The sequence below is a fragment of the Sparus aurata genome, chromosome 9, assembly GCF_900880675.1.
Source record: "Sparus aurata chromosome 9, fSpaAur1.1, whole genome shotgun sequence".
Lineage (NCBI taxonomy): Eukaryota > Metazoa > Chordata > Actinopteri > Spariformes > Sparidae > Sparus > Sparus aurata.
In genome coordinates, this window is record NC_044195.1 from 20,270,227 (window position 1) to 20,285,957 (window position 15,731).

General features: G+C 39.8%; 1 protein-coding gene across 2 annotated transcripts in view; it reads left to right on the forward strand.

Moving 5' to 3' along the window:
* baz2bb (bromodomain adjacent to zinc finger domain, 2Bb) overlaps positions 1 to 15,731 on the forward strand; it is a 59,977-nt gene that overhangs the window by 24,314 nt on the left and 19,932 nt on the right. For both annotated transcript variants that reach the window (XM_030427792.1, XM_030427793.1), the window contains exons 3-9: positions 9,525 to 9,689; positions 12,147 to 12,332; positions 13,001 to 13,132; positions 13,328 to 13,506; positions 13,625 to 13,831; positions 14,313 to 14,888; positions 15,607 to 15,668. In XM_030427792.1, the coding sequence (XP_030283652.1) occupies positions 9,527 to 9,689; positions 12,147 to 12,332; positions 13,001 to 13,132; positions 13,328 to 13,506; positions 13,625 to 13,831; positions 14,313 to 14,888; positions 15,607 to 15,668 (1,505 nt within the window). In that variant the 5' untranslated portion in view covers positions 9,525 to 9,526. The remainder of the gene's footprint in view (positions 1 to 9,524; positions 9,690 to 12,146; positions 12,333 to 13,000; positions 13,133 to 13,327; positions 13,507 to 13,624; positions 13,832 to 14,312; positions 14,889 to 15,606; positions 15,669 to 15,731) is intronic.

The window sequence follows — 15,731 nt, forward strand, 5'->3', positions numbered from 1 at the left end:
GACACAGTGAGGATACAATCAGGCTGCACCACACTACCCTTTATGTACGGACAGCTAACCAATACTTATTAATTACTTACCTAATTAATAACATACTACAGACAAATCTCTGTAGTTTTGTAACATAATCCACTAAATGGCCTCCTCATAGTAATTTATCTTACAAGCAAATAAGCAATAATCATGTCACAAGTATGTCTTCTTAACAGTTGAATAGATGTCCTTTTATGCTATGTGTTACTTAGCTATGCAGGGTGATAGATGATCTTTACACCAGCATCTTACACTCATGTACGATTTCTAGCTGCGCTTCTTGTCAGATGATTGCGCCTGATTTATATTCAAGATGTTTGCTTCCTGTTTGCATGCAAATGCACACCTTCCACAACCCAATGATATTAAACTTCAGTATTCAGCTGATGAATATTATAACATTTTGAGTCACAGACTAATGGTGTTACCACTTGCTATCTGTGAGTAATTGAAGTTATGATGTGAAGTGACACATTTAAAAAAAAATACAATTGGCATTTTCAACACGCATGTGAGCACCCCGTCTCTTCGACAAAATATTTTAACAAATAAAAGTGTCAAGTTTAGACTAAATGGACACATATTGCCATGTTCTTTTTTCTTTTGAGTGGAATGCAGATATTTTTGAAATGGGAAAGCTTTTGAACATTTTCAGGTATTGTACCGACCAACTGGCAGAAAAAAAAATGTTTTCCCCCATTACCTCTAAAATACACTGTCTAATTAGATGCTCTCAATTTTTAGATAACCTCATCAACTGTGTCTTTTTACTGGGCCAAAAACTTCATGTAGTCATAAATGTAGTATCCCCATTTTATGCCTCAGTGAGCATTATTTTTCCTCTTTTCTTACCAGAAACCAAATACTCATTATAATGATGCCTTCAGCAAATGATGGTGAACAAATGATGCAGGAGTAAACAAGGAGTTAGGTTGTGTAATGATAATTATATGGTGTACGTGTGATAATCTTAAACAAGTATTGGCTTGCCTTTCCATTTCAAGATAACACTGCAAATACTATGAAACTGGCTGCATGCTAGGCCATGAACAGGTATACTGTTACCTCTCATTTTTACAGTTAGAGGTTTGCTTATATTAGCTTGGCATTTTTTTTTGAAAGGATGTACTGCTATAGCTATGCATTAGCAATGAACATTTTCCCTTTACCACCTGCATTTTCTAAGCCAACAACAACAGATTAATAGCAGCTGATTGGGAGAAGCATGAATTTACTTGTCCTCTTCTCTCTCTCTCGCTCTCTCTCTCTCTCTCTCTCTCTCTCTTGCGCTCTCTCTCTCTCTCTCTCTCGCTACCCCCCTCTCCTCCTTCTTCTCTGTATGTGTCTAATTAAAAACTGCAGGCTGAGCTACACAATTTATGGCTAATGCGTGCTGCTGATGGGGCAGCAGTAGGCAGGAGCTCTGAGAACGTGTTCATGATGGATGTCAGTCTGTGAAGAACATGTGGGACTCCTGTTTCCAGGCGCCACTCCCACCCCCAGATCACTCCTCATGAAAATGATCCACATGCATACTGCAAACTGTGCTAACAATGCTGTGAAGGACAAATGCATTTCTCGGAACATTTGTCATCCTGAGGCCTCGCATCATACATCAGAGTCCATTTGCCTCCTTAACTACCCACCCTGCCACTGTATTCATGGTAGCATTCAATACTTATTTGAGGCAGTCGATACAAACAGAAATTCATATTTTGGCGTCTCCCTCAAAGATGGATGTTACCCTGGAAAAAGATGATAACAGAGTGCATACCTTTTTTTTGTATTTCTGGTCATTCTCAAGGGCAAAAATTGAGTATTATCCAGGCAGTATAAGCACAGGTGGATATCTTTGCTGGGCTCACAGCATGTGTGCGTTCTTGCATACGAGGTCAAAAATGTGATTACACTGATGCATAAATGGCTATGGCTCAGACAGGACATTAAGGGAGTAGATGGTGTTTGAAGGTGTTTAGTACAACCCTGACTCAGAAAAAGTTGAGATGCTGTGTAAAACGTAAAATAATACAGAATGCAATGATTTTCAAATCATTTTTGACCTATATTCAACTGAAGCATTACAATATTGAAACTGATGAGCTTTAGTGTTATTTGTAAACTCATTTCTAAATGTGATGCCTGCAACATGTTCTAAAAAAGTTGGGTGAGGGGCATGTTTGCCTCTGTGTTATATTACCTTTCTTTTAACTACACTAAGATAATGTTTTGGAAATGGGAATTGAAGTTGTAATTCTTTCCCATTCGTTCTTGATGTACAACTTCAGCTGCTCAAGAGTTCGAGGTCTCTCTTGTCATATTATACCACACATTTCAACGGGGGGCAGGCAGGCCAGTATAGAACCTGCACTTTTTGAAAATGAAGCCACATTGTTGTAGCATATGCAGAACATGGCTTGGCAATGCCTTGCTGAAGCCCTAAAAAAGTTTTTTTTTTAAAGTATTTGTCTTCATGAGCAGCATATGTTGCTCCAAAACTTGTATGCACCTTCTAGCATTTATGTTGCCTTCACATTCTCCCATGCCATTGACACTTAAACACCCCTGTAGCATCACAGATGCTGGCTTTTGAGGTAACAATCTGGATTTACCTCTGTTGCCAAGAGGACTATAGCACACATGTCCACTTTGCGCCAGTCTATCTAAGATGAGCTCGGGCCAAGAGAAGTCGCCTGTGTTCCTGAATATTGTTCATCAATGGCTTTCCCTTTGCATGGCAGAGTCCTAAGTTGCATTTGTAGATGCAGTGACAAACTGTGTTTACACACAGAAGCGTTTCTGATCCCATGTAGTAATATTCCATAGACAGTCATGTCCGCTTTAAATGCATTGCATCTGAGGGATCGAAAATCACCAACATTGACACAACATTAAATATCTTGTCCTTATACCGTTGTCAATTAAAAAAAATGGCTGGTGCGCAGGTGGTGGAGTGGTTAGAGCGCATGCCACATATGCAGCCGACCCCAGTTCGATTCCGGCCGGAGGTTCTTTGCTGCATGTCACATCCCCCTCTCTCTCCCATATTTTTCCTATCTGTCTACTGCTTTATAGAGGTGTCTATGCCAGAAAAAATCTAAAAAAAAAAAAAAATGGCTGAAAAGTATTTGCAAATCATTGCATTCTGTTTTACCTTTTACATGAATTCTTTGAATCGGGTTTCGGGTTGTAACACTGTGACAGGCTTTGCTATGGATCACATTTAATACCATGGGGGCTACCACTGTTTCAGTCACAAAGTATCCCAGAGGTTCTCCAAGCAGTGTAACCAACAGTGCCCTGCCATCTGCCAGTAAACAGTAATAGTCGGGGTTGTCTACCAGTCACTCCATAGACTCCTTATTTACAACCTACATTCATCCAAACTTCTCCATCCTTGAAGAGAGCCATTCTTGTCCAGTCAACCTCTGGAAAGCACATGGTTTCTTTTGTCTCCCAGCGTGGCCATAAAAAAGGGGCCCTCGCTGCAGAGAGCAAACCTGAGATGAATGGTAAACCAGCCCTTAATGCGGGGTATTGATTGTGTAGGAAAGCAATGTTTTCCTTTTTAATCACTCTGCACAGCTCTTCTGTCATGACAGCATGCTTTGTGTTCCTAAACACCATCAATCAAAAAACGTCTGTTACTACTGTAGTAGTTACCCTAAAAAGAAATGAAGAAATCTGTGTTCAGCACTTTACCTAAATGACTTAAATGTAAAATTGGTGTTTTATACATTTTCTGTTGATTACATGTCAGTGCTAGTTTAGGTTGGCAGTTGCTTTGACACTGTGAGGAAAACGGCATACAGTGGCTTATGTGCAAACTGAGCTTATCCGTATTATTATTATTCATTGCATCCTGAAATCCTTCTTTGTAATGTCACTTTATTATAACCATTTCCATTGACCTACCTGCAAAAATGTTAATTTCCATACAAAAATTCTTCCATGGTATAAGAGATAGTTCTAGCTAATAGGTACATAAATCCCACTTACTGCATCATAACCATCGAACACATTAGGCAATAGCTGGCCTTGAAAATCCCTCTATGAGTATTCCTGTGTGTTACTTTATTTTGGCCCATGGTGTGGGTCATTTTCTCTCCGTAGCAGGTGGGACTGGTCAGACACAACACTTTATCACTTTCCAGGTAGAGTAAGAGTCAGGGCCAGGAACAGTAACTTGTCTACAGAGGACATGGGCAGAATGAAGAACTGATTGAAACTCATAGGACCATGATATTTCATCTGAACACTGTGGGTGTATCACTGTACTCGATATGCACCTCAGCAGCAACCACACTCACTCACATTTTTGTTGACCATCATTCATTGACCGTAAAAAGTCAGCCCCACAGTGAGCTCTAACCCATCACTTCTTGCATGTGGACACACAAATTGGGAAGGGGGACAATTGGGGTAGTAAATTGCTTTTTTTAATTTGCTTCACCACTGTTTACAACTAGAAATATTTCAGTCCCTGCTTTTTAACGTCATTTTATTTTCTGCTTATTTGCCAAACAGTGATTGGCATTATTTTTCCCGTGTGGCAGAAGGAGTTGATTGTGTTTAGTGGGATGATGGACAGACTGCAGCTAGTGTCAAAGCAACCATGTATAGAATCAATCAAGGGATGTTAATGTCAGAGGAGCTGTATTTAATGTAGTGATGTAATGCTAATTAGTAGGCTCCCAGATATGCATAGCAATTATTGTCAGAACTGGGCATATTTACGTAATTTTGTTCTCAGACATACTTCCCATTCATCACAGATTGGTGTAGAACAGACAGAGGACCTCTGAGTGATGCAGCTCTCCATGTTAAATCAATGTCAAAGCACTCTGATACACTACTCCTCTCTGTCTCCTGCATGTGCCTTACATTAGCTGGAAAGTCACAGTGTTTGCAGTCCAAATGCTACTGATCCATGCTGATGGTTCTGTTACTGGATTATCATTGTTAGCATCAGCCATCTGTTTTGTGCATGAAGATAACATGGACAAGAAGGAACACACAAGTGGAAACAAATGTGCAACAGAAACACAACAGCTCTATCACACACAACAACGACACAGCTGGAAAGAGTAAATTGACATAAATTTGATTCTGTTTTCATTATAAGAGAAAATCTTAGATATTCTTAATTTTTAATCACGAAAGCTAGGTCAAAACAGCTATTTTTCTTATACTACTTACTTTTTTTTTACTCAAGTATTCAGTTTACAAGAATGGTGTGATATTTTTAAAGAGAACACTGATTCTCTTTTTTGCTGGGATCATGTGCTCCAAAACTTTGTCAGCTCAAGAGCCAAAAGAGAAATGTGACATCTCTCCATGCTAGCAACACACTAGTCACCAACTAACCGACACACAAAGCAAATCAGATGCTACACAAACAAACACACGACAAAGAATTAGCAGTTGCTTGATGTAAGCCATTGTTGTTTTGTTCTGCCAGTGGCGATCCTGGGCTTATTCTGTCTGAAATTTGAATGGTTTCCTTTTATTTCCACGTGTCTCATGTTGGTGTTCTCCTTTCTATTACAATGCACATACCTGTAAAGGAAGGGGTATCCCCTCTTTTAAGATGATCTGTTGGTGTGAGTGTGCCCTCACAGCTGTGATGGACTGGCAATCTGATGACCTGCTGCCCAATTTATCATGGTCAAGACTAGGGCTGAGACGACGCGTCGACGTAATCGACATAATCGACGACATAAATTCGTTGACATGAATAATTTGCCAGGACGCATCGTCCCAAACAGGAAGTGGTAGTACCTGCGGAGGCTGAGAATAGCCCCTCTCACACAGAGACGCTGCATTAACGCCGCAGCGGCGGTTCGTCAATTCTCCGCCGTTGGTCATTCACACAGAGCAAAGCACCGCTGGAATAAAGAGGAACCGCCATGTAATTCACACAGAAAGCTGCGCTGCCACTCCTAAAGAGATGTGACTGTACACGTCATGATGATGACGTTGGGGTGTCCCCCCTGTCGGTCTAAACCCGCGGACCGTTTATAATGTCTAGTGATTGAGAACCCGGCCCCCTTAACACCCTGGAAAGTGAAAGAGTTACGTTTTTTGTGCTAAATTACATTATTACATAATCGCCATCAGTAAACAGGTCGCTGCGTGACTGTCACTTGTGGGGACAGAGGCTGTTTTCTGGGGGAAAGTTCACTGAAGTCTTGGTTGGGAGGGCTGACCATCACGGTGATTTCTATCAACACAACCACTTGAGGGAGCTAAAGGTTTTTGCCGGTGACAGACGCTGTTTTTTGGGAAGAAATGTGACGAAGAGTTGGTAGGACAGGCGGGAGGACAGACGCTGCTCCGCCTACAACTGCGGTATTTTTTTCCTAAGTTACCAATGACAGTTACAGTTACTACGTTACTTTTGTTTGGTTATGTAACGTTAAATTAATCGTTAGATTAGTCGACTAATCGAAAAAATAATTGCTAGATTAATCGTTTGAAAAATAATCGTTTGGGACAGCTCTAGTCAAGACCTTCAGTTGGAATATGGATGTGCACAGACAATGGCTTAACATCATTCGATCCTCCTTATTTTATTTTAAGTTAGTAAGCCATGACAAAGTGTTGAGAGAATTTTACCGCATTTATCTGTACATGAAAAACAGAAATGTAAATATGCCTTCACTCAGTCACGTTTAAGCAGGAGCCAGAGACGTTGGGTTGTTATCATGATAAATGTTGTTGAATGCAAAAGTTTGAGATACTGCGTAATCAGAACACTTGCATAGCGTTTGTATGATCATCCAGAATTTGAATAGGTATAGCAGCTCGCTCTGAAATGATTGATGCTGTTTTGTGTTTTAGAATTCCATTCTGTTGATAAGTTCATTGTTTTCCTGCTTAGAGATATATTTTTTACTCAGAGATGACAAGCTGCATTATGCTTATGGAGCCATATATTTTGATTCAATCAAAGCCATTTGTCCTGTAAATCATCTCTGCCGAATTAGCATATATTGTTTGTGCTTTCATAGACCTGCATCCTGCTGCTTGAGATGTCTTCGCTCTGTGTCTTTAACCTCACACGCTTGCGTTAGCTCAAAATGGTGTACATGCATCCATTAAATTAATTTTAAATATTTTTATATGTTCTAAACACCAAGAGTACTGTACTTGCAGCCTACTGTGGGTTTATGTTTATTACCTATATATCCAATCTTACTTACTTTTTAAACCTTAAATTCTAATAATGAATTCATGATGGGCTTTTTAAATTATGTAAAATAGTGTTTCCCTCCTGAACAGTTCAGCTCCTTTTTTTTTTGCTCCTATATTTTAATTTGTTTGCAATACTAGATTTAACAAATTACTTCAACTGTTTTAAAACCCAGTTTTTCACTTTTAGAAAGGAGAGGCTTCCTCAGACAGTTTAATTATGTAGTAGAAAATAATTACCCAGTAAGAGATCGTATCTGCAGCATATCGCCGAAAATGAAGAAGTAAATTAACACTATAATTTAGAGTGTGCAGAATTTATTAGTGACACATTTTACCTTTTTAAATCCTTGACAAAATCTTTGCCACCCTGTTGAATATATAATGTCATTTGTTCAGATTCATAATTGATACACAGATAAGGTTTTTGAGTTTCATTAGCATACTGGACATCTCAGAATGGCAGATGAAGTGTGATGTGGCACGGTTGAAATTATACCCAATGTTGTTTTCATCTTTTTTCCTCAATGTTGCATTATAAATATGAAAGCACCTTTGTTCTCTGTTCTGCACAAACTCCCACCCGCAGGAAACGGTGGCCTTTCCAGTGAAGCATGGCTGCAGCTTTCATGTCATTTACGTCTCATCAGTGCTGTTCCTGGTGAGGGATGATACTTGATATTCAGAGGGTAGCTTTGTCTCCTCAAATTAATCAGCTGCTCCTGTTTTCTTGTGCAGAGGAGAATCACCAGGGAGATCTAGGACTTGTTGGTGTAATGTACAATACTCTAACAAGGGCAGGCTCTGAGGCAGAATCTGGAAGCGTGTGCTAAAGTTAAAGAGGATTTCAGATGTGGGCTTTTGTGATCAGTCGGATGTGAAGTGGCATAAATAATGGAAAATCCAGGAAATGTGGTGCTGATGAAAAGAGTACAGTAGTACTAGAATCTCTGTGGCCTGATGTGGATGATGGGCAGAACCACAGAGGTTTCAGAGTCATCAGAGAAAATTGTGGAGACTACTATTAAAGCTTTTGTTTATTCATCTGTATGGACTTGATGTGAGGACGGTGGAAGGATAATTTGTTCCTAAGAGGCTGAAGGTTGCATGTCCTATAAAGGCTCAGTCCTTCATTAGACGATCACCGCTCGCATTGCAGCAGTTTTATAGTAAAGATCAGTGAAGGCTTTGATATGAATGAGTTGTCACCTGGGTTTCTGTTCCATAATCTGGTCCATGTGTCGTGGAAGATTTCAATGTGAGATGAAAGGGGAGAAATTCTGGTCAAAAACACTATGGCACAGTCGATGACAGACTTGTCACTGTCATTGTCATTCTGTTTGGTTTCAGTAAAATACTCTATAAGGATTGCTTGTCCAATCTCTCTCGCTCGGCACTGTTTGCTAACAATCAATCTGGGAGCGCATTTTATCAGAGTAAAGAAACAATGAGTTGTTTCATTCATGTCATCGCATGGGCTAGCCTAGAGCCTGCAAATTAATTCAAAAGATATCAGGATACATTTTTAGATAGAATGATATATGTAAATAATTTTATTTTAACCTATTTTTATAGAGTTCAATTTGTGCTTGGGGATAAATAGGTTGTTTGATTATGGCAGAGTTCAAAAGATTATACTAGTATAAAAAACAAAAAACACCTGGTTGTCATTAGCACATTTTGTACTGTGCTGTATATATGATTGTGTATATAAAGTTAATGGGGTCTATTCTGGGCTGAGACCCATCCTCCATCCAGCTGTTGTGGAAGTCCAATTCCATACAGTAGTTTTTGTGTAATATTCCTGACAAACCAATGAAACAAGCAGACGGACGATCATGAATGGAAAACTTTACCTTCTTTTGCCAAGGTTATAATCACGTTAATACTTTCATGCTTTACATTTGATGAAACAACGCTTCACGACTCAATGATTTAATATTAGAATTATAGAAAACATAGAACAGCGGCAAAATGTGACTTTAAGAAGGTTTAGCAAATGTTTGGCATTTTAATGTCGTTGATCAGTCGTCTGTTGATATCAGCACTAATCATACCTTCCCAGGACAGTACATCTCGAAGTCAATAAACAATACTATTGCATTATCAGCCTTATTCGAGTAATCGTGAAGAACATCTTTCACAAAGGTCACTATACAGTGTTGCTGTGATGGTGATTCAGATGTGTGTCAGTGAGAGGTAAAAGGCTCAGGGGTGTGTGTGGCATGAGTGGGGTTTCTTTTCTCCCCCTTCTTTTCTTGTCTTGTATCTATTGGTGTTGACTGGATTGTGTTTGACAGATATGGAGTTTGGAGAGCGGCTGGCCTCCCCATCATCAGCCCCGTCCTCCCTTCACATGGCCTCCTCTTCAGCCAGCTCCTCCCCCGCTCCACCCCAGACTCCCTCCACCAAGTGCAGCAGCCCGGCACCAAGCCCTGCAGGCAGCTCCCCTCTCACCACCTGTGGTATGTACACACAAACACACTAGCCATAGAGAAATTGTGAGGCTCGTGCTTGTGACATCATGGGATGTAAACAATAATGGTGTCCTCCTCAGCAGAGCTAACGTAATAAGCGAGCCTCTTGTCTGTGAGCAGAGGTGTGCTTTATTCTGTGCTGTGATACAGTTGGAGGGTGTAGTTGGGTAAAAAGAAAGTAGTTCTTACATGAAACTACTCACAACAAGGTTTGTGGATTATCTTGAGTAATCAGGACAGAAGGTATTTGCATTAGTGCCATCTAGTTCCATTATATATAAGAGAAAGCAGACATCTCTATCGCTGATTTCTCCAAAACAGGGCAACTTGCACCACAACAATCTAGATGGATAAATAGCATTGCAGAACAAGGAAGAGGAAACTTTTGTGTTTTTGATCTGGGGTGAACTGTTCCTTTAATGTTCGAGAGTGCAATGCTGCAAAGAGCATTAACAGCCGCCCACAAAATAGCCTTAAATTCACAAGCTATTAATACATGCAAATGAATGCACCATTCTGAGTGACTTTACAATTAGCCTGAACTTTATAGATACACTTCCACACCAACTTTTGTGGAGAAGAAAATTAAGAAAAGGCAAATCTGTTTGGAAGAAATTTAGTAGAAAACACTGAATTAAAATTGTCCAACAATAAGAGGGCTTTAGACACCTTCTCCCAGTCTTAACATGTTTCCGACAATTTTGATAGGAATGGAAAAGCTGTTGAAATAATGAATGCCGACAATTAAAAAGCTTTGTACGCCCTTGTGGATGTCTTTTGACAACCTTTAGCTCCGGTTTATCCTGTGTGATTTGACACATCTGTCAGCCTCACAGTGTGCATGCAGCCGCCGACATCCTCTTGTTTTCCTTGAATACTAATTGTGGTCAGAGCCATTATGCATTGAGCAGTGGTGATGCATAAGCTGTCAGATTACCCCTGACCACAAAATAATGTGCAAATTTACATACCGTGGTTTGTGATTATTTTTTTCTCCTCCTTCACGATAAGATGCCCCAAATAGTACTGTTTTTCTTTGTCATGCTATCACAATGAAGAACACATTAGAGACATTCTCATAAATTATTCATTTTCAGACCCCCACACCAAACGTGCACAGAAAATTCCCAGATAATTTATTTTGGACTGAACACTAACTGCTGAAAGCGCATAGGCACCTCTGTAGACACATTGCTGTTATGACTATCAAATAAATTGAGTTCTTTTCAAGAGATTTCTTATCCCCCGTGGGAAGAAGAAGAAAGATATGACACGAATGGTGACGGTAACACCCCTTTGAATAGAATCACACTCAAGCTTTCATATTCTTAGTCTTTTTCGTGGCTTTAATGCTGTCAGTTTTTCTAAGGAAAGTTTTATGCAACACCTCACAGTGAATTCAACATAGTAAGAAAAAGTGCCTGATTCCATGTTGATATCTGAGGAAAGGCATGAACTGGTTAATTTAAATTAATTGGTGAAAGATTCTACAGCTACAGTACAGTAAAAAGCACAGGCACACTTTATAAAACCAAGGCTAAAACCTCAGTTCTCCTAAAGAATAAAGTCAGGGTGCTTTCAGAGTTTCTGGCTCCATTTTCACATAAGTTAAGTCTGCATTATTGCTGAAATTTTTTTGTGTCTTTGCATAAGCACCTTTTCAGTTAATTATTAGGGGATATGGTTTGGTTTGTAAATGGTTAAACACAAACAAATGTAAAGCAGAAAGTACAGATGTTGTTAGTGATTTCTCAGTAAATTGCTCAATGAACCGTAGCTAAGGTTACCTCACACGATGAGCAGCTAATTATGTTTCCTCACTTCAGTCAGGCAGCATATTATCAAAGTGTTTAGTCTGGTTAGCTTTGAATTTATACACAACAAATGTTTGCATTTCTCATTGAAATGACTTATTATATCTTGCTAATGGGACTAGTTTCTTTAATAGAAATAATTCTGATATGAAACACTGGTTATATTATCTCTGAGCTATTATAAAAGGTCAAGTTGACATCCGCAGCACAGAGTGCTTTCAGCATTTGTCCTTTTCTTCCTCCCTTCTCTATTTCATTTATTTCTTTCCACTGTCATTTATATTGCGAGAGTCATTATATTATTCATCAAATAGTGGTTTTACTGTATTTATTAGGTTTGTGCAAATTTTCTAGATATGAGTGGGTGCGCCAGACCCTGAATCATTCTTGATTATCACAATGAAAGGATCCTAGACTTCTTCTTTTTCCTACAAAATACAGTCCTCAGCAGTCTTTAATGGTATTAACTATTGATGAGCTGAGAAATGAATTATTTAACCATGATATGATGTTGTGAATTGTACAGGTGCTGTATATGTAAATAAAGTGTCTATCTATACCGTCTATATTAACTGATAAATTGATCTTTATCAATAAATTATATTTTAACACTGTGTCCTTTGTTTTCCAGGCCACTTGCTCCAGATAACAGGAGATGAACGCTTGATTATGTCTGGAAGCCCTAATGGGTTTCCTTCAGTGAGCCGTCCAGCTTTTGGGCTGTACACATCAAGTTCAGGCCGCCCTGAGTTCGGGGGCCTGGGAAGTCTGGGTTTGTCTGCCTTGGCAGCTCACTCTCAGTTTGGTGCATTTCCAGGTAGGTGCAATCTATTTGTTTCTTTTATTAATAGAGGAGAGTAAGAACATTTGCTGTTATGTTCTGTAAATTATTTTGTGGTCTTCCTGGACTATATCTTCAGTGACATGCTGCATGCTTTTAAAAAGGTAGACAATAACTATTTCTCATGTCCATGAAATGCAACTAACATGCAGCAGTAAGCGTTAATTCATGTTATCATTTTTTTTCCAGTCGTCAAATGTGAAACGAATTGAATCCGAAATATAAGTTATCATTATTTTGTTCTACTTTACTTTTCCCACTAAAAAAAATTATTTTGACAGCATTATCATGTAAAAGACATTAAAGAAATTCTCACTGATACCTGATTGTCTGCCAATTTTATCTGAGTGAGATCATGACACTCAAAGTAGATGGATATTTTAGAAAGCAGATGCTGTTTCAGAGGAATGCTGCTCTTGAGGAGCTGTTGCTGCTTTGACATCTCTAGCTAGCTAGCAGCTCTTAATATAAGCCGATGAAATCACAGTCTGGGGAATGCACTTGTTATCAATGCAAAACTATATTTTGACCCAAGTGATTTGTGCTCCTATAACATGCTGGCAGATTGGATTCTCTGCATATCTAGATAGTGAGTGGCTATTTATTCCTAACCAAACAGTATCTCTCTCCCTCTCCCACTCCAGATTGGTGGCGGCCATCTGAAGTACATACCAGGGGAGCAGCAGCCTTCATCCCCCCTCTTATGGGTCTGCATCCTATGTTTGCATCCGCATTCAAGAGCCATGATTCTGTTCACATGCAGTCACGCACCTCAGGTAAAAAAAAAAAAAAAAAAAAAGAACTACCTCCTGCCTGAGGTCATACATGCTGTAGTAGTTTAGGCTCCACACAGACATATCACTGCATAATATTATAATACTCATGTTACCATTATTGTCCTCATAATGTATTTAACTGTTGTATATTGCTTGTTCTCATTCTAAACAAATGCACAATGCCTGTTCCCTTAGGTGTAAAAGTGAATGATCGGAGTGCTGCTTCTCCTACAGGGAACTCTGCTGTGAACAACACTTCATATCAAACAAAGGGAAACACGGAGAAAACTCAAGCCAAGAGTAGTCATCGTCAAATGAGCAGCCAGGATCTGAGCCAACTGCACCAGAAGAACATTCAGAAATCAAAAGAAAAGGTTAATACAGCATTTGCTCAAGCACCTCAGTACAGCGCATGAAAACTAACAGTTGTCCCTGACACCCTTTCTCCTGTTTTCACTCGATTAAGGAATGTGGACTTTTATTTTTATTTAGAAACCCATCAAAAAACCTCTTGAGACCTCCAGCATGAGCGGCAGCCAATCAGGATCATTGTCAGACAGCTCCAGTGATGGCGAGGAGAGCAGCAGTGATCCTGATGACATGGAGGAGGAGGATAATGATGAAGATGAGGATGATCAGAGCAATGACAGTGAGGACTCTGATTCAGAAAAAGAGAGTCCAGAGAAAAGGAAAGTTGAGGTAAGTGTCTCAGACTTCTAGCATCTGTGTTTAAATGTTCTGCTTGACAAAGACTCATTTAGTTTCTCTTTGTTTTAGTTGATTGATCTGCTTTGAATTTTTATTGCTTTATCCATAAGTTTTTATCATTTTTACTCTACATTGCATTTTTTTTTAAGCTTCCTTTTTAGGTTTCTTTGTGTCTAGGTCATTTTGTCTACATTTTATACTTGGTTATATTGTTAAAAAAAAAAGGTCTCTACCTCACTGTGTTTCTGAGTTAAAAGATAGTTTAAATGGATTTTGTAAGGTTTTGTGTCAAAAAAGGGATGGTGTCGCTGTAAAGTAAAGGCTAGTTGGATTGTCAAAAGCAGCCATACTGGTGGGTGGGAAACTGGATGTGTGTGCTGCAGTAGCTGACTGAGCTGCCACTGTGAGCATCTCAGTAGGAGCTGACATGACATGCTGTCTTCTCCCCATTTTTCCTCATCCTCCTACTCAGCGGCTGACACAGAACACTTCTGAGAATAAAAAGAAGAGACCTTCCTCGGCTGACGGAAACTCAACTCAAGACAGTCACCGTGACATTGTTTCTCTGAGTTCTTCGTACCGCCTCCAGTCCTCGTCTCATCCTGCTGGCCTGCCACAGTCCTCAGCGCTGTTCCTCCAGAACTGCAGGACTGCAGAGGAGGAAAGCCAAAAGCACATCAGTGTCATCCAAGCCACAGGGTTGGCAGCCAGCAACAGTCCCCTAGCGCAGTCCCACAGGGAGGCCTCACCTTTGCCCTTCTCCAACTCACCGAAGCACCTCTCTCGTTCATCCTCACCAAAGCATAACCCTGTCTCCTCTTCCCCCAAACCTCTTTCTCTATGTTGCCCTTCGAAGCCCCTCTCTCTCTGTTCCTCACCCAAGCCTCTCCACCTCTCTTCTTTACCCAAAGCACCAACACTGGTAGCCTCAAAAAAGCCCCGACATAAGCCCAAATTCTTGATGCCCTCACCGAAGCGCACCCTGCTTCTTGATGGCATGAAGGAGAGCAGTGGATTGCTACACTTGAACAGTTTTAAATTGAACAAGGTGAGTTATATTTGTTATTACCATTACTGCATTGAAGCTGAATTCCGCCTAAGGGTGAAAAAAACATTGACTGTAATGAAGCATAAACGTATTTCTTATCCTCCATTGTCTGATTAATTGTCCTTCAATGTTTCTGTCATGAAATAAATAACAATCTGTGGGGAAAATGAATGCTTATACACTATTATCAGGGCTTTTATTGTACTACATACGAGTCTGACCGCCACATGACTAGACGTGACAGTGTGGTTAGCTCCACTGGGGATGCTTCACAAAATTGACAAGCAATTAGCTCTGTTATGCTTTGGGATGTTTGTTATCAAGAGAGAGAAATCGGCCTCTTTTAAGGGACTCTGTTATTGTCAGTATTTTTAAAAGGAGGGGAATTTGTCTATAACAAGAGGTTTTTCATTCTTATGATGGTGGTACATTAAATACAGGCTTTTGATTGCCAGAGCATAACAATAGCAACAAATACAAGATGACAGCTAAAGTCGCACGATGGCACTAAGCCAAACAATTTGAAAATATTTTCCACAGCCGCCTTTTTACTTCACTGTTGTTGACAGGCTTGAGTCTGCTCTTCATTGTCCCCGTCTCTTATTACACCTTAAATTCTTTCATTCACGGCCCACAGCAATGTAATGTGACTGACAGTTTGTGTAATTACTTCCTTTTTTTCTTTGTTTTCCTTTCTTTTTCATTTTTATACATGAAGCCCCTCCATTCCAAGGACTCTGTGGAGCAAGTGTTCTCTTTGCGACCCAAGAGCCAGAACTGGTATAAAAGTCACAACATTTCAGCATCCGTGTTGTCTGCAGCATTTGTCGGATACATTGATAA